Below are 19,356 nucleotides of genomic sequence, written 5' to 3'. Positions count from 1 at the left end.
CGTCGAGATGAACCAACACCTTGTAGAATAATAGTTTCCTGCAACTTGCTCCAACACTAATGGCCAGAGTCCTTCCGCGGCCCGGACCAGGAGTGCTGCTATGCTGCAGCTATGCCATCAAAGGAGAAAGAAAGAGTAGAACAAGGACGTTCCGAGGGCCTGCCAGGACGAGAGCCCACACCTTTCGCCGGGCCGGAACGGAAACAATTTAGGAAATGAAAGAGGAGATTATTTTATCTTCGCAACTTGATCAAATCAAATATAAATTTTCCGAATGTCACATTTCGTCACGGCCCCGGCAAGGGCTCCATCCGTCCGTCAGTCAGGCAGCCGGCAACCGGATGGACAGCCGACAACCGGGGCGGGCCGCGACCGCTGAGCGGCACCGCGGACCCCCAGCAGAAGGACACCACCTCAAAATGGCACCTCACCGCACGGGCTTATTTATGATTTTCTTTCCATTCTGTTAAATTTAATTACGGTTCTCGTCCGGGTGTCACACAGCCACGAGGCACGGTCACGGCATGTTTCACGGTCTGGAGCTTTGGCTCGTTTTTTTTGCCCCTTCGCGCGGATTACTGTGACGTCAGGGATCCCCTAGGATGTGGCGTGTGCGAGCACAATCCTTTGACACACACAGGCCATTACCGTGGGTTTCATTATTCGCGCGAGCCCGAAGAAGACTCTGCTTCACGGCTGTAGTGTATGTTTCGGGCCATTTAGGCCGTGCCCTCAGTTGCTTGAGGGTCATTGGACAGCGCTGCACGCGGGATTAGCAGGGATTTTGACATTCAACCATCTGGTTTTTTCGTGGCCCGTGTGTTCAGCAGAACAACAGTTTCGTCCTTTTTTGTAAAAATAATTTAGTCCTGCCTCCTGAAACCACTTGGCGTCCGCAAACCTTGGATTAGGACCAGGATTAAGCTGTCACAATTTGCGGAACCCTTGTGCGGTCCAGGCGAGCAAGATGAATGACCCATTATATCCCTTCGGAAGCGTTTTATGGTCATAAAGTTTAGCGTTAAAATGGGCTGTACTTCAATTTATTCACTTTTCATTGCTGTAGCGTTCTATCGCGGCTGTTGATTAGCAATACGACGGTTTAAGTACAAACCGAAAGCCTGGATTGACCTAATGTCACCATAAGAGCACTCTAATCGGAAATGTTCTCCAAAGCGTAAACTAGAGAGTAACCTAAGCCTACCGCTGCTGACCTCTGCTGCATGACCCGGGGGTCAACTGCTGGCGCTTAGTACTCATGGGCCGATATCATCAGAAACAGTTTCGCCACGTTGGTTCCGTAGAGATGGCCGTTCAGGAAGACGGACACACTAAACTCGAGCTCGATATCCTGCGGTCCTTCAATGCTTTTCCTCAGATTTACCTGAGCTTCGTTCGTTTTCTTGTCGAGGCTGTTAATTGGGATTGTGTTAAAAAAGTGTAGAATTAAATGCGAGATGCTTGTAAACTCAATTACGAAATTATTCTAATCGACACTAATCAATCGAACAAACACAAGGCAGATGTTTTTAAGGATGGGGTTATTAAGTTCCGTTTTTCTCTTCATTCCTAGTGAGCGAAGATCAATTGTTGTTGAACCATTTGTTCGCCCTCCGCTAGGCGATGAAACAACGCTTACCTGAAGTAATTGAGATCCACCGGCCGAACGTGCGGTGCAGCATCCACAGAGACGAGTTTCAGATCGAAATCAATCATCTCGTACTGCTGCGGACCGGTCAGCGTGAACAGACCGCGGCCCTCCGGTGGTATCGGGATGTTCGAAACGATCGTGAGGAAGTTGTGCGAATAGGAGAGCGGCTGGCGTAGACATTCGGTATCGCCAACATCGCAGTACCGGTTGATACGCTCACAACGGCTGCAAATCGGTCATCGATGTTCGATGCAAAAACCAGCCACGCAAACACACGCGAGAGAAACAAAAGTAAGCTTCCATTAGTTAACCTTGGCCAGGTTTTGCTAAGCCCTCACCCCGCTGGCCACACACTTACTTCCGTCTGTCAGCGTCGTGTCGGTAGCCGTAAGGACACTCGATTCGCGTGCACCGGTAGCTTCCACCGATGTTGGTGCACATTTCGTGGCGCCCGCTGCACACATCGCGTGACTGGCACTCGTCAATGTCTGGAAACGAGAACCGAGGAATAGAAGGGCAGTTTTACAACAGTAAAACAAGCAACACATAACCAACGGCCAGGCCGTAGGCAAATTGAAAATCCATCCACTTCCGAAACAGGATACCCAGCACACCTTTAGGCCAATGTTTGGAAAGCTAGAAATTCATCTAATTTGAATGATGATTGTCTATGCTAACGATGGGTAACGAAGATCTCAATTTTGGGCAATTTAAAGATTCGAATGAAGGTATGCAATCGAAGCATTGGCAAAACGGGACCTGTTGCTTTGTCCTGCTGGTGCTTTCGATTACATTTTTTCATACAATAAACCTTTCTAGGGCAAAGAAATGTGCTGGAAACGCAGATTTGGAAGGGTTACCGCTTACCGAAACAGCTTCGACCATCGGCACCCAGCTTGTAGCCGTGAGGACAGCGGCACGCATACGACCCGGCTGTGTTCTCACAGATTCCCACGCACAGGTTGGTGGACTTGTACTCCTCGCACTCGTCCACGTCGTCGCAAGTCCGGTTGTTGTAGCTTAGCCGGTAGCCAGGATTGCAGCCACACCGGTACGAGCCCCAGTAGTTGAGGCACCGCTGATGGCAGAGACCAGGTATATCCGCACACTCGTCCACGTCCGTGCACACGATGTCGCTTGAACCCTGCTTCTTGAAGCCCTCCTTGCACTCACACCGGAATGATCCGATCGTGTTGATGCAACGCGAGTTATGATGGCAAACCTTGGTGCCGTGCATCGCGCACTCGTCCACGTCCTCGCAGCGCTGGTGCTGCCCGATCATGTGGCCCGGAGGACACACGCACACGTACCCACCCTGTTTGTTCTTGCAGGTCTGATCTGGTCCACAGTGCGCCACACCAGTAGCGCACTCGTCGATATCTTCGGTGGTGGAAGAGAAGCAATCGTTTAACGGCCAAATCACCAAATAACTCACGGGCAGTGGGTCGTACCCAAGCACTCTGTGGCATCATCGTTGGCACGGAATCCGACGGGGCAGGTCAGCAAGTCCCGGCAGCGGAACGATCCGTTCGAGTTGATACACTGCTGATGCCGAAGGCACCGCTGTTCGTCGGCACACTCGTTAATATCTGGTAAAGGTGCCATTGACACAAAGTCGAAAATCGGAACGGTCAGCAGAAAGCAGAATCGTCTTAGTATGAGCCGAGCAATAACTTAAGCAATAATTGTTAATTTGTAGTACAAAAACGCTTGAGGAACGAAAAGGAAACGGATTCACGCATTAATTGCTGTGCGAAGGTCCACATCGAGGTAATTCCAATACGTGGCAGCATTCCAAAACGAAGAGCCAAACGGAGTTAAAGGATCATTAGAGAGTGGCTCACGGTTCCACAGTGAAACGAACAAGTTGTAGAAAAGTTCTCAGAATGTTGAATATAATTGGAGTGTGAAGTAGTACCGTGACTAATGATTTAATCGTATCTCAACCAATTTAAAAGAATTCAAATGTATTACAATTCTAACGGAAAACTGACCAACCAAAAGCGCGCCTTTTTTCATTCGAGCATTTTCGAGCAACCATACTGCTCGAAATCCCAACAAACAATTTTTGGATCTGTCAACAACCGTTTTCCGAGATGCTGCAACATCAACGTTGAATTACGAATATTTACATCTGAAACGTGACAAACAGCTCCGCATGCATGATATCCTCTGTGTGCTCCTTGACGCGGCCGCTGTTTCCGAACGGCCGGAACGCCATTAATCCGGTGCGGTTGAAAAACTACCTCAACCGACCGCGACTCCGGAATCCCGCTTGGTTCGTCAAGAAACTGCGTACGGTAAGTTGATTTATTGATTGCCTTCTTCGGATTCAATCCACCGTTTTCTCGTCAGGTGCACAATGAACATCTCACCAAAGATAACAGTGCGTTCGTGGACGAGGTCAAACTGGCAGCCACGAAGCACCGGACCCTGCTACAACTATCCTTGGACGGCCAACAGGAAGGTACCGCGGTCCAATGGAACCCAGCTCTGAGGCGTACCGGAGTAATTGCAAAGAAGATCGGTCAGTATCCACTGTGGACGCGTGACGGGAGCAAAATCCGCACCACCTTGCTGCAGGTAGGTGGTCTCATTTGGACTTCTTACGGCTCAAAACAAGCGGCAACTAATAACGAGGGTCACCCTTGGGGCCACTCCCCAGATTATCGACAACGAGGTGGTAAAGTACATCCCGCCGGAACAGTACCGACCGGCGCAGGAGCGTCGGAACTGGCGTGAACCGTACGGTTGTCTGCTGGTCGGCGCGGAAAGTGCCGATTTGTCGCTGCTCACGAAGGAGTACTCCGGCCTGTTCCGCCACTCGGGAGTGTTGCCGAAGAAGCACCTCTGTCGGTTCATCGTTTCACCGGAGGCACAGTTACTACCCGGAACGGCACTGACGGTGGATCACTTCCACGTCGGCCAGTACGTGGACGTGCGGGGCAAAACGGTCGACCGGGGATTTCAGGGTGTCTGCAAGCGCTGGGCCTTCAGCGGGATGCCCAAGTCGCACGGTGTCACGAAGACGCACCGCCGGCCGGGCAACATTGGGGCCGGTGGCGAAAAGGCCCGTGTCTGGCCGGGCACTAGCATGCCGGGCCACATGGGAAACCGGTGGCGGGTGCTGCGCGGACTGCAGATACTTCGCATCAACCGCCGGCACAATGTAATGTGGGTCCGCGGCAGTAACATCGCCGGCAGCACCAACGGTCTCGTCTATGTGTACGACACGATCCTGCCACTGCGCCAGCACGGCGCTAAGCGAGGTCCGGCCGGGGAGCCACCGTTTCCGACTGCACGACCGACTGTCAATTCGGACGAGGAAGAAGTTTGGCTCGATGAACTCCAAGATTTTGGCCAACTTTCCATCACGTACGTGAAGTGAAGACTATCTTTCGCTGGTTGAAAATCAGAATTGGACGCTGATATGAAAACTTTGTAAATCAGTTGAGATAAAATTAGTATCAACAGAATAAAGATATCCAGGTTCAAGGTTGTCTCTGAGAACTTCTCTGCATCTTCGCGGCTTCACGTGTTCCTAGGGTTCGAAAGAAATACGATTGACCAAACACCTTACCGACGCACGCTCCGAGGCTGTTCCTCTCGAAGCCGATACCGCACGGTGGCAGGTAGGGCGTGTAGGAGGAGTAGCGCGAGGGCGGATCCTGCTCGGACCCGTACCGGTACGGCCGGGCAGTGGTGGTAGTGGTCGTAGTGCTGGTCGATGTCGACGTGCTCGTTGCGTAGGGCGAGTAGCGGGACTGCTGGCGACACCGGAACGAGCCCTTGGTGTTGTAGCACACAAACGGATGCCGGCAGTTGTGCCGTCCGAGGGCACACTCGTCGTCATCTGCCGGAAGGAATGTCAAGGCAAATGAATACAATAAGAGACTCAGCGCCAGCGCCAGCCGCTACACCGCTGCGGCACTAATAGCGGTGACGTGGCAAACTGTAGATGACCGCCGCCGGCCACTCCGTACCGTCACAGTGGCCGGTTTCCGCATTGAGCGTGTACCCGGTGCCGCAACTTTGCAGCCGGATGCAGGTGTACGATCCGATGGTGTTGTCACACCGTTGCGACTCCAGGCACTCGTGCGCGTTGACCTGGCACTCGTTGATATCTGCGACGCAAAGGAAACAAACAATTTACTCAATTAGATAAAGTGGTTTACGTGCAGCTCTCGGAGCGGTGGTAAGGATTGAAGGCACGGCAGACATCCGATGTCAGTCATCTTGCGATCAGCTTTCAATATGGCCATGACCAGAATGCAACAGTGAATCTAAAGCCTACATATGAATTACGCTTCGCAAATAAAAAAATGACTGATGCCCTCCAATCACACCTGTGATGTTTGCTCCTTTATGCCCTTTCCCAAATCGCAGCCCATGTTCGCTTGGCGCACTTCAAACGGAACCAAAGATGAATTATTCCCAATCCCTGCCCCACGAAGGTCGTTCAGACGTAAAATCAAATCAACCCTTACCGACACACGCGTTCGTCACGGCATCCAGGATGAATCCAATTTTACAGTCGCACCTGAACCCGCCGATCTCGTTCGTGCACAGCTGATTGCTGTCGCAGGCGTTCTTGTCGGCCGCACACTCGTCGATATCTGCCAGGGATGGGATTGAGGGGGGAGACCAAATGAAGCCACTAGCAGTTTGTCTGGTGGCGGTGGCTGAGCTCATCGGACCACTTTCTCCAATTTCCGTCTCCGATAATCCCGAGCCACCGGGCGGGGGTTCTTCATTTCGAAATCTTACCGACACACTGCTCATTATGTCTCCGGAAGCCCGGGGTACACGTTTCCCCCTTCTTCCGCGGCGGGGCGCTGAAAGAGTGGCGGAAAGAGGAACGTATCAGAACGGTAGATTGACTCATCATTTCGCGCCATCGGACCAACGGATAATCGTTCGCCTGCGGGGTGGCGTGCGAGAACACGTACATGGGATAATTCGCCACCACAGCTATACACTCGTAGGACCCCTGGATGTTGACACACTGATAGCCTTCGTCACACGCCGCATCCTCCTTGCACTCGTCGACATCTGTGGATCAGAAATCGAACAGAAATTGTAGAATCCGAAAGCGAGAGATTATGGGGCTTGGCCCGGCGACACGGGCCTCCGTGCCACAGGTGACTGAGCCGACAAACCGCACCCCGGAACACACGGTTATGGATGAAAAAACTTGTTAAAGGGTACGGCGGTACCTCGCTTCAGGACCTTCCGATCAATCTAGAGCATTAGGTGTGGATTATCGGAAATATGTTTAACACTTGCGAGTAATGTCGAGTTGGGAGCACAAATTGAGCACTGAATCCCCACAGACTTGTAGAGTAGATTTGAGAAGATTCTTCGGGTCCCACCAACTTTGGTGGCAACTTCTTCATCCACAGCAAGCAAACATTCCGCGCGAACGCGCGAAACCACTTTTGCTGGGAAGTGCAAACAGCTTCGTTCATCCATAACCGTTTGCCCACGTCGGAGCTCAAGGACGCGGGAATCTTGGTGGCGTTGTTGATTAAGTGACAATGGGTGCGTTAAGGCATGGGCGAGCGACGCAAACCCGGACAAAATTAGTGTAAAAGCTTGCCAACCTTCGCATGTGCTCAAGCTCGCGTTGTAGCTCAAGCCCGGCTGACACATCGTGACCGCCTTCGGTAGGCAGGTGTAGTTGCCCCGCCCGTTCAGGCAATGTTCTCTCTCGCGGTCGCAAGCGTCAAGCAGCTCTAAGCATTCGTTCACATCTAGGGGCGGCGGCAGGCGGAAAGCGGGAAAGCGGGAAAGCAAAGCGTCTTGAGTGAAAAGTACCTCGACGGCGCCAACACTCAAGCGGCAAGCGGCAGCGGCAAACGGGGCTCGCGAAAAGTCGAAGTCGAAGCGGTCTTACCTTCGCATTTGCCGTGCTTTGGCTGATAGCCAGGGTCGCAGGCAATATCCGGGGGCAGCACGTCCACGCACTGGTAGCTACCGCGCGTGTTCCGACAAACCTGGCTCTCGACGTTACACGTGGCTTCGCCCGTTTCGCACTCGTTCACGTCCTCGCACTGGTTCGTGCGCGCGCTCCTGCTGTAACCCCGGCCGCAGCTAGAAGTAGTGCAAGCATGGTCCCCGGTGCAGAGTGTGTCAGCGTTTAAAGACTATCGAACTTTACAAGCCATCAACTAAACAGTTCCTAAGACTCTACGAATCGCAAACATTACTTACGGCGCACTGCCTAACTCTTAAGATCGAAAAGCATCAAAGCGGCAAATTAATATTAATATTGGAAACATTGCTGCCGATCAACTTCCCGAGCTGAGCATGACGTCTGACATGCAAACCACCATTAATCAGACCGCGGTGTGTCAGGTCCAGTGGTTCCTCTATATTCGGGAACTTTAGCTTCCTGTGGCGTTGGCTGAGTGTTGCTACTCCGGCGGACTTACCAGGTTCAGCAGTCCAATGTGCCGCAAGAGGTGTGCCAATCGAAAATTCTTCGAAGAATGGCTCGTTACACCACAACGATGGTTTTAAAATCAAAGCAATCTGCTTTGGGCCCGAAACATGAAAGAGTTCCCGATCGGCACCCTCTGTGGCGGTAGATTCTTCGGGCCAATGCAAACATAAAACCGGCGGTACTTACCCTTTTCTGTCCAGCGCTTCATTATCTTCGTCCGAAACTTGAGCACACGTACTCCGATCCGATTGCAGCTTAAAGCCCGGGTGACACTTGCACACATACGAGCCGTCCGCAGTGTTCTCGCACAGCTGCGAGCACACGGACGGAAACTGTTCGCACAGGCCACCTAGTGCATTAGCCGGGAGACGAAACGAACGAAACAAGTGAAACCACGTGCCGAGTGCGACGGGGTGCGAAATTGAACCACACAAACCGACGGCGGTGGCCATCGAAAGCTAAGCCGGGCGGCAGTAACAACTCACGCTCATCATGCGCCCCGAGAAGGATGACTTCACCTTCTTTCTTGATGTCGTTGCAGCACCCATCGTAGATCTCGTCCCAGGGGCTCCCGAAGGCGAACGGTTCCACCGAGCACTTATACCCACTCGACCCGACCACCAACCCGATCTTGCACGCCTCGCAGCAGTCCTGTAACGGAGTAAGGTACCGAATTTGATTACGTTCGATTACGCTGGCCGCGGCTCGTTCGTGGCCCACCCCCCCGTTACCGTGTAAAACTCCGACCCCGAGTGGTCGCCCTTGAGCGAGCAGCTGAGTCCCTGTTTGGCCGCAATCTGTCCGGCCGTGCACTGGTAGATCTTGTGCTGCTTCGAACAGCATATCTCGATGGTCGACAGGCACAGCCCGTGCAGACCGGCCGGGACCAGCTCCAGTGATTTGTTGTAGCTCGAGCACAGCCGACTCTGGAGGCCCCACTCTTCGCCCTCCTGGCAGCACAGGGACAGTATCTGCTCGATGGCGATGGCTGCAGGAAATTACGCCCGAAATCAAATATCAATTAGTCGATGCAAGATTCCCTTACACTAACGGTTCGATTGACTCAACCGGCCACGTATAATTCAATAGCGCCCTTGATTGGCTGACAAAAAGACCTGTCCCACAATTGACGAAACCTGTCGTACTAAGGTAGTGAATGTTGAAAAACGAAGGGAAGCTCTGGGACAAACTTGCCCCATCGTAACGCCAGTAACTTCCTTGCACTATAACCGGAAGCAAACAAAAGCACAACACAAACCCCATCACGGTTAGTGATATAAAACATCCCGCAAAACAACCGAATGGGCGCACATTTCGAAGTTGCTCCCATTGCCCCCAATACAGCATAATCAAAAGCCATTCGGCAAGAACACCTCGTCGGCCACAGCTGCCGGGGCCGGGCATGGTAATAAAATATTCTATTTTCGATTACCGTTCCATTCGCTAGCCTTTCGTTTCCAGGACCGAATGCTGTAAAAATGTGGCCCCATTCGAATCGAAATCTATCCCGGGGCCCGTATATGCGGGCGAGCACTACTTTTCTTTACTGTATATTGCATTCTTCAAAATTCGAATGCCTCCCGGAACAGAGCTCCTGTACTCCACGCTGGGTGCCTTAACATAAATACACGACACCGAGCCCCGAATTTTATAGATCTGTTACAAAAGCGGATTACCCGGAAGAGGGATTGCATTCTTGTCGTTGGCCTGGGCGGTACCCACAGGGTGGAACAAGAATACTAAGGTGTGCCGGGCGAAGGACTCGTGTGCTACAATAATTATAACGGAGATGGTGTCTATTTTCCGCCACATCCAGAACCGGTATCGGTAGCAAATAAAAGCGGTGTGCCAGAGTTTTGCAAGAGATCCACTTCGGTTCCTCTCCTGTAAACGTTCTAACGATCCTCTTCGATAGCTTTCCGGTAAGAACTAAAGATGTCTAGAATAGATAGCATCATAAAGGATGCAAAAGGTGGCTTTCTGCATGATCGAATTCGATTAAAAATAGTAACAAAACGCTACCTTCACAAACCTCTTTAAGGTCTAGGTCTAAGGTCTTTAAAAGGCCAACCGTCCCACCGAAAAGCTGCCGTACATATCGATACGGTGTATGAAACTGATGTAATTCAAATATTTGGCAAACGGAGCTTACTTCTACCTTTTTGTCACTCAATTGTGGCAACAACACTGGGTTTTATCGTGGCCCGTTCATTAAAATTCATTATCATATTAAATGCACAATAAACGATGGTCGTTCCCCGTCGATCGATCGTCCGGCAGCAGTCTGGCGTTGCTTAAATTTTCATACGACCAAACCCCGATGACCCGTTGGCAACCAAAACGTGAATGATGGCCCTATCGCGAGGATGATCAAAAAAGCGGGCGCCCCGGTCGATGTGCATCGCTTCCGGATGCACATTTTTCATAACCCTGCCAATGCTGGCCGACGCAGCACGGCGATTTTTGACCGGCCGAAAAGTTTCACCGGTTTATGGTACAACGTTTGGGTTTTTTGTCTCGTCCGCTTAGCTCGATGAACAGTTCGCGGTCTCGAGATCCGGATAGTGGTCGTCTCTTCGATGGTCGCGGGGCAGTTTAATTGTTTCATCCCCGATGGGACGACGGTGATCCTGCGCCATCCACAGGCGACGCCTGTGATGGCGGCAGCGAAGCGTGCGAGATAAAAATTAACGAACATGCCGTTAACGAATATGACAAATTATTAAATTGAAGAGTCAAACAACATGCTCACATTATGTGGCCCTAAATAGTCGAAAGCAAAGTGGAACCAAATCAATCCAAATGGGATAACATTTGTACCATTTGGCTCCGAAACGATCACCGACATTTCCGTGACACACACAGTGCTAGAAATTGGTTATGTTTCGAACTCCAGTGTTCACATTGTTAGCGAAAAGTGGCGGGAAATCCATAGAAAACCCGGCGCACCGGGCGTTCACCGGCAGCAATCAGCGTCTGAATTAATTGCTCTCAGCAGGAAGCCGCCACCGCCGGGCTGATGGCGCGCCGCTTGTGATGGATTTTCTATGATCCACTACTTGGAAACCAAACACCGGAAAGCCATCCATCGTCCGTTTCCGATGGCGGCACCGTTAATAATGGCACCGTGAAAAAATGACATTCATAAATAAATTATGATAAATTTTTATTATGTTAAAAATTAAATCAATTATTTATAGTGCTCCTGCTCCTGCACGGCCTAATGTTGCCCCGGAACCTGGCCTGCACATTTGTCACCCATCAGTCATCTGTTACCGACCAGGCGCGTGCAATGGAAGCCGTGCCCCGGAAAGTAGGCACTTTCTAGAGCGGCAGTACTTCAGACCCGGACACTCGACACACGGTGAAGTGTTACAAATTTATTCATAACTGCCGTGGCCGCCAAACTTTCATCCCTCGTCACGGTGCTGGTTCTGTGCTCCCATGAGGCAGCATCCGGAACCTCACAGCCCGACAAAACATGCCGCACACCTCGCTGTGGCGAGAATTAAATGAAACCATCTGCGCTGAGCGGATTGCTGGCACTGCCGCCGGAAGCACTAAGGGTTACGATGGCGGATGGCGGTCGCAAAACCGCGCGCAAAACGCCACACGCCGGCGGCGGCGTCATATGGACGCCCTTGGTATGGACACACACACAGCGTGGAAGTTATGTTTTACCGTTAATAAAGACCTGTTTTCCGTGCCGCACTCCAGCTGCTGCCCAAGATCTCCAACAGTCTCCGTGTGTTTTAAGTCTGTGAACCGAACCGGGTTAAGCCTGGGGCTCCCGGCGATGGCGGTACCTCAGGACTGCCTTAGGATATTAATAATTAAATCTGGCCCATAAATAAGTTGCTGCCATGTTTTTCAATTACCGATTTCTAAGTCAATAAATGCTAAGTACGACTTCCTTCCTGTAAAGGCCCGCCACGGAACAACAACCCTGCTGAGCTCGGTATCCGGCCATAAGGGGGGTGGCCAGATTTCTAATGATTTGTAGCTTTTTCATTTAAGACCACCATATGTGACGCTGCAGAGGCTGTGGGTTTCGTGAACGTATGAGCCTCACGTACTGCGGTGCTGTGTCGGCCAGATTTAGGGCTTGCTTCTGCACGCGTTACTATGGATACGGCGCAGCAGCTGAGTGCTGGTTCCATAATCAATTGGAACTGCATCCAGTTCCACAGCCACGGTCGCTGTGGAACGGATAACGCCCATGGCAGTCTTCGTGAATGACATAGAGGGTGGCCCGTTAAAAACCGAAACCTAAGGTACACACCGGCGCCGGTGCACGCGCGTTCGTTCTCTGTATCCAGGGGCTCCACGCGTTGTGTTGATAAACTAATTTCCTAAAGCCATGCTGCCATGTACACAACAGCTTCCGCCGAGTACACAATGGAATATAACCCCGTGGTGGCGATCTGCCAGGGGAGCTCCTCGGCTGAAGATAAAACTACTGAAAAGCTAATTCCTTGAGACACCACCACGATGCAAGTGGAAAGTGCAAAGTGTGTGATAAGATAGTGCCTCCCTCATTCTTCTCTCGCATGACGTTGTAATGCTGCATGGTCCCAGCTGCAGCTTCTACGGCGCTGTGAGGCTCTCAACTTCAAGTATTATTCTATGTTCTACTGTTGATTATAAAAAATATGAATATCAACTTACGCTCGCCGCTAATACATCCAACCAGGGCTAGGGACGCGAAAAGAGAAATCCACGAACCTCGAACCATTGCGATATCGGGTAGTGGTCGAAATGGCCGCTGTCCGAAACCGGCTTCCTTCGAATGCCGGAAACAAGTCGAATCCCTTTTGCGTGCTTTTGTCGAGAATTCGAATCGATCGTGTCTTATCACACACACCGCGGTACAATCACACACCACCAATTTTCCCAGAACCAACGAGAACTACTTCAATCGAGGCGAACTAATGGCGACCTAAAAAAATCAAAATACAAAATCAAAATCCTTCGCCCACCGTCAACCGTCACGGGTGATGTGTTTCAGCGCATGTCGAAGAACGATTCTTTTTCCGATTGGATCACCGCTTAGATAGACCACTTTGCAAACACACGCGCACACACCGTGGCACGAATATCGGACAGATTGACGGTTTCGTTCACTCTCCCGTTAATCAATTTACCACACCTCAGTCCTTGGCGTTGTCCCGTGTTGAGTCCTTGGCGATTCAGAGCCGGTGCGAAACGAATCTATCGAATTCAATTTGAGATGCCGTTTTAGAAACCTTTAATGGAGCGTTTGAAACCCGATTTAACTTGCTTGGTGGTTCGAGAACATCCACTTTAACGGCTCACCAACCGCGCGGCGGCAAATCGGCAGGAATCGAACATGAATCCGACACTGTTGTCGAGACACTGTGGGCTTCAAACGCTTCCCTACTGCGTGCCACTTTTGCAGAGCTTCGTGTGCAACCGAGGGCAACTCTAGCCCTGATCCGTGGTGTACGCCATTTCAGCACCACCCATTAGTCACTGGTGACCCTAAGTAAGACGCCAGGAAATTCTTTTTTCCCGGTCAAGGTTGACCACGAACGCTTGCAACGTATACCGCGTGCTTTGTGCACTTTTCGCCCCGAACCGTGTCCTGCACCTTGGCCTACTATTGCACGCCGTCGTGTGCAACCTCTGGACCCTGTTCTTGCGCTTGCCAGCAAACGACTAATAAATTTATCGCTTCCTAAAAGCTTCCCGGTCACTCCGAGCGAACGGTACGGTACGGCAGAACTTTGTGACATCGATCCACTTTCCGAGTTACATCAAACCCCGAAGACCTGGCCGGCTCAAGAGTATACTCTTGCACACGTCAAGACTTGTGGAAGGATAATTGATTTACAATTCACTCCGAAAACCAAGCGTGGACAGCACTACTTTCTTGTGGCACTTTGGTGTCTGGAATGAATCCAGGGGACTTCGCGGTGTACGTCTGCCATGTACCACGCCCGGGATGATACTGTTCCCCGTAGCCCGTAACGAGCTCGTAGGCCAATATATAGATATTTGCATTATGATAATGGCTGGGCGCCTATACCGCACGGGCCCCCGGACTGGGTTTGCATTCGTGAATTTAAACAAACTTCTGAGGTCACAGTCGCTAAGCCGTCTGAAGTTTCAAGAAAAAGAAAGAGAGAGAGAGCGAGAGAATGATTCTATCGGCAAGGAGTCCCCCCTGAAGATAAATATCCGGCGCACCCCATCGGAGCTTGTGTCAAGCTGATTTTGATAGTCTAATTCGTTTCATCCGGCGGCTCTTAGTGTTTCACTTTTATTCTCCCGGGCTGCAGACGGATCCATTTTGTTTAACAAATCAGCAACGGCTGGGACAGTTCGCGCCCTGCCCCACACGAAAGTCAATCCGATATTCGTTACCATTGGTCATTGGTATGTAGTATTGGGAAAATATTTAAAAAAGTAGAGAACAGAACGCACTAAATCGGCAGACGGCAAAAAATTACCTGCATCAACTGCGAGGAGAAGCCTTTAGCCGCGGGTTGTCTGCAATGTAAAACCGAAATCAGTTTTGGATTAACATATCCAAGCATATGTTAGGAAGGGTTTCGAAACAATCGGACAGGATTAGAGTCTAAAAACTTCGGACTGTGACGCTAAACTTAAAAACAGCAGGATCTACCAACATCTGCAAACAACACGTGACACACGAATAACTCCCATCGACTTGTACCTAGACTTGCCGTGGCTGTATTTACATAGGCACCGACGGTTGGCCGTGTTAATGTTGATGCTTGTCGTCGAATCAAAACGTGTCTGCCGCAAGGTTGGCGCACATTCAAAACTCAATCTGCTACGGGCCCTCCGGAATCGCCTCAATGACCGCCGCCAAATGGCTGGCAATGAATTTTTAATTTTTACGATTGCTTCTGGGCTTAACATGCGTGAAGCACGTTATAAACCTCGCGCCATTGGTGGTGAAGGGGGAAATTCCACCACACTCAGAGATAGGCGACGATTGATGGCAGGATGTCCAGGCCGGCGCACGGTTCCTCTGCCGTTCTTTGGCAGCCCGCCATAAACTGACGGGCAGATGATCAAATATTTATTTGTTGTGAAAGGTAACTTGCCTAGACTGCAACACGACGGAACGCAGGGTTCGGAAACGAACCGCGTTGCACGTTATGAGCACACGAAAAAGAACGGTGCGTCCGAGGGAGGCAACACGGGGCCGAGAATTAATTTGGCCGCGTGTCGCGACGACGCCACGTGGCACGCGACCAGGTTCGGGCAGCAGTGGGCCTTACGGCTAAGATAAGAGCTAAGGCTCTAACCATCGTATCCTGTCGTCCACACCCGGTTCATGCGGTCCCGGGTTAAGGTGTGCGCAAAAAGGGCAAAAAGTAAACAGCTTATCAAAAATTCAACATTTAGAAGCTGGTTAAACGATTTCGAGGCGAGGTCAGGCCTAGGAGCACAGGCCCGAGACAGTCAAGGGGTCTGTTCTGCTGGCAACTCTTAAAACCAGGTGATGAGGAACATTTGCCGGCCGCTTGGGTCCAACCGATTCGGCTCGTGTTTGATGGAGCGTGACCGAACTTTCCGCAATGTATGCCTATCTCATTTATCTTCAGACGCCTCTTGCGGTCTGTAAAATCAACAGGTTTTGCCTACAAACGGTCTGAGTAGGCCTTCTGAAATGTTGGAAACGAATTAGCTGAGTGAGGTAGGAAGATCATTCTTTCCTCGATGAAACAGTGTCTTCCCAATGACTCCTATGATCCGGTCGAGAATGTTGTAGGTTAAGTATTATCAGCAAAATATTATTATGGCGGAAAGGAAAAAAGAATAACGTAATTCAAATTCGCAGTGCCATCCAACGAATGAACGTTCGTTTGAAACAAGACAATCACAAAACTATTTATTGCCTGCTCTATTCGAATTTCACTAGGTCGAAAATGGATACCAAATTGTTCAGGTTTATTCTACACCGTTTACAATTTCCACTACTAACCGTATTTCGAGCACTTCAAACCAAACAACGCTCAATTGCGTTGTAGCAAAGGAGGTATTCCGTTCGTTACGAAACGTCAAGTAAATCAGTACTGTCAAACTACGAAGTGCGGTTGTCAAGAAAACGTAAACAAATCGATGTGGAGTGTTATATTTTTCAGATTTACTTCGTAAATTACACAATGACCAACGGTAGCGGTAGGCCGATAAAATCACAATCGAATAGCACATCCAGCGACGCCACGAACGAAGCGTACCGCAAAGCAGCCAAGCTGTTGCACGAAAAATGCAAAGCAGTGCAGCGAAGCAACGAACGACTCGTATTCAGGTACTGTCGAAGAGCGTCGGCGCGCAATTCCTACCGTGCGGATCAATGGACCAAGAAATTAATCTTTTTCTAAACTTTGCATGTTGCAGATTACACAAGATTCAAAAGATGACGAAAAGCCGTGTTCGTGATGTGGAGTTGCTGAAGGCAAGATTGGATTCCTACGGTGACGGCTGGAGGACGGCTCCGGATCCGAACGATATGAAGGAGGAGGGAGAAGAATAGTCTTCACTTTTGCTTAAGCCATGTTTACTGTAAATTTAGTGTAAATAATGTGTTTATTCTTCGGAATCCTTATTTATCATCGATCATCGATTTACCATGATTAAGACATATGATTAACGCTGATATTGGGTTACTTTTGTTAAGATTTTAAATACTTAGTTGAAATAATAAAGCAATGCTATCACCGGAAAGCGGAAAACAACTGTTTAATGTTACTCCAAATTCCCCAACAATAACAACATGATCATCACTTTCTCGTGTGACCAACAAAAGGAAAGCTTAAATCGCCAAATAAATCCTTCCCAATCGCTACCGTTGCGCGCCAAAAGCGGCCCTTCAGGCAAGCCACCACACAAAGGAACATCAACAACGTGCATAATGATGATGGGAGATAGCGTAGATTGTAGATTGTCTTCCCGAAAGCGAAATCCGTTAACCGAAATGTGCGTCTGTAGACGTGTGTGTGTGACTTATTCACGTCCTCTTTTAGCGCCAACTAACATGGTCGACTGTCCTTCGCTCAGTGGTGGATAGGATATGGATAGGAAAGCAAAGGGTAAAAATCAAGTCAAGCTCTTGTCTTCCGCCGTAATCGCCGCACCGAAGCTCCCAAGTGTCAAATAGGAAATACATTTCCCTTCTCCCTGCGAGCCTTCCCACACAGAGAAGACGAAAGGACGCGGTTCGCGTTTTCTTCTGGTTCTCCCGGACCCGGTTCGGTCCTGCTGAAACCGCAGCGGCAAACGCTTTCGGACACATTCTTCCACTGCCGGGAGGCCACCTAGGAGGTGACTTGGGTTGTTTTTCGATCGTTCTGCAACCCCTCGCCAAGGCTATGCCAGAAGTCACTGAAAAAGCTGACTGTGCACTTTTACCCTCTAGCTCGTCTACGTCGGCCACTGTCCGCTTCGCCTACGATACCGGGAAGCCGTTTCTCCTTGAAGACCGCTTTCTTCTGGCTATCGTTCTTTTTGTGGTTAGCCTGCAGAAATCGCGTTGCTCGACCGAGAGTTGGGTACTTCTCGTTCCATCGCCTCTTCTCGGCCACACTCATCCAAATCTCTTGGCCTCTCCCTCGCACTGTCGGAGTTACAAAGGCCTGTCGCTATGTTGTGTTACGCGAACACAAACTCAACATGCTCTTTCCTGGGGCAACGATGCCCGTATCTTCGATATCCGTTTTTTGCCGACAGACCACTAAACACTAGAAGAAGGACGTCTCGGTAGCGGCGACGCGGGTCACATGGAAGCTAATCTAACCGCAGAGGCACAAGGATATTTAAACTAGCCATGTGAAAATCCGGAAATGAATAACAATGCATCACCGGAGCCGGAATTTTATGGCTTGAGAAAAACGGATGCTTTCAACGCGGACGTTGGCCCGGTTTCCTTCGGTCCTTCGAATTGCTCCTGGGGTTGCATCTAATATTGCAATGTAGACGCTAATGATGCGCTTAGCTTTTATATGCATTAAACCTTTTACGGACTCTTAAAGCGACGAAAGGAAGGTCCTTGGTTTCGGAAACGTCTAGTCGCTGGTGTACCGGTCCGTGCCGTCGTTTGGTCATTACCGACACAGCGCAAGTACGAAATAGATTATGGCCAATCGGAACCGTTTCATCAAACTACGGCGCTCTTGAAACAAGAAGTTGTCCTTCGACGCGTTGTTGAAAGAACTGTATAAATCAACTAGGTGGTCTCGACGCGGACGCAAATTAATCACTTGGCAATTATGTTCGTAACCCACAGCCAACCGCAAACAAACTCGCCACCGAGAGGCCATAATTGCATTCCTCGGCTGATGGTTCCTGGAGCTTCGTCACCTTTGCGGCGGTAAACGCTCGTTATGTGCTCATAATGAAGGGACGAACCACCGGCCCGGGCCATGGAGTGCAAACCTCGAAGCCGGATGACTTATGGCGTGGGAGCAGCAGCTTCCGTTCCGGGCCAAGCTGTCAACCAAGCCCGCTGAGCTGAGTGGTGCAGTTAATTAGATTTAGTGCCCGAACGAAATTACCGGAGACGAAGAGGTCATTCCTCGTGCCAGACCCAGAAGCTTCCGCCGTTGTAGCCGTTAATAGGGCTGTGCGTTGTCTTTCACCAGCGGAAGCTGTCCCACCCAATCAGACGGACGAATTGGCCCCGGATGTTCATTTTTCCATCACAGGCTGTGTCGATTTGTAGGGCAGCGGACCAGCCGGCCATAAATAGCAAGCTGGCTTGCCGGATCTGGAGTGGGGACGGTTGGGGCTCCACGACCTAGGTGCTAGGTTCCGAACGAATTATTACTGCTTAATATTTTTGCTCAAAAGATTCAAGAATAAAGAGCAATGCGTTTCACGTTGCTGTGCCAATGCCAACTGGCCAACCGGCGGAACCGTCGGTGGCATATTTTTCACCATCGAAGTGTAACGATTTGGCGCAATGAAGCTAGGCACTGTTTGCTTCTTCCTTCGGAATCTGTAAAATAAACCAGGAAGCCGCCACATTCCGACTGTCCGGATGAATGCGTTTGTGCTCCGTCGCGAGGACGCTAGGAACTGCCGGTGAATCTGCGTGGATGCTGGCCAACGTCTGACCTGTGATTCAATACAGTAACCAAAGCTTGCCGTTTTGTTTCGGGCTTTCGACTGTAAACTTTATCGTCCTTCCGCGCAGGACACCTCGCTCCGTTTTTGGCACACAATTCATGGCGACATTCGCCAATCGGACACATGCAAACGGATG

The 19,356-nt window shown here is 50.4% G+C and overlaps 3 protein-coding genes across 3 annotated transcripts; 2 read left to right on the top strand and 1 right to left on the bottom strand.

Annotated features, from left to right (window-relative positions):
* Positions 1–1,035: 1,035 nt before the first annotated feature.
* On the bottom strand, positions 1,036–13,004 carry LOC128276234 (fibulin-2). Its single transcript, XM_053014710.1, has 16 exons — positions 12,765–13,004; positions 8,828–9,084; positions 8,582–8,747; positions 8,283–8,445; positions 7,548–7,744; positions 7,255–7,404; positions 6,601–6,703; positions 6,419–6,486; positions 6,139–6,267; positions 5,635–5,775; positions 5,232–5,504; positions 3,103–3,240; positions 2,519–3,031; positions 2,010–2,139; positions 1,640–1,876; positions 1,036–1,412 (listed from the first exon to the last, which is right to left on the bottom strand). Exons 1-16 carry the CDS (start codon positions 12,829–12,831, stop codon positions 1,250–1,252), a joined length of 2,895 nt encoding a protein of 964 aa, XP_052870670.1. The 5' UTR covers positions 12,832–13,004; the 3' UTR covers positions 1,036–1,249.
* On the top strand, positions 3,814–5,039 carry LOC128268091 (39S ribosomal protein L3, mitochondrial-like). Its single transcript, XM_053005106.1, has 3 exons — positions 3,814–3,951; positions 4,007–4,234; positions 4,317–5,039. The coding sequence occupies exons 1-3, from the start codon at positions 3,814–3,816 to the stop codon at positions 5,037–5,039; spliced, it is 1,089 nt and encodes a 362-aa protein (XP_052861066.1).
* Positions 13,005–16,258: 3,254 nt separating the features above from the next.
* LOC128269250 (TCF3 fusion partner homolog) lies at positions 16,259–16,705 on the top strand. The gene is made up of 2 exons (XM_053006658.1): positions 16,259–16,404; positions 16,494–16,705. Exons 1-2 carry the CDS (start codon positions 16,259–16,261, stop codon positions 16,627–16,629), a joined length of 282 nt encoding a protein of 93 aa, XP_052862618.1. The 3' UTR covers positions 16,630–16,705.
* Positions 16,706–19,356: the final 2,651 nt, after the last annotated feature.

Source organism: Anopheles cruzii, chromosome 2, assembly GCF_943734635.1.
Source record: "Anopheles cruzii chromosome 2, idAnoCruzAS_RS32_06, whole genome shotgun sequence".
NCBI classification, from domain to species: domain Eukaryota; kingdom Metazoa; phylum Arthropoda; class Insecta; order Diptera; family Culicidae; genus Anopheles; species Anopheles cruzii.
This window is presented reverse-complemented; position numbering and strand designations above follow the sequence as displayed.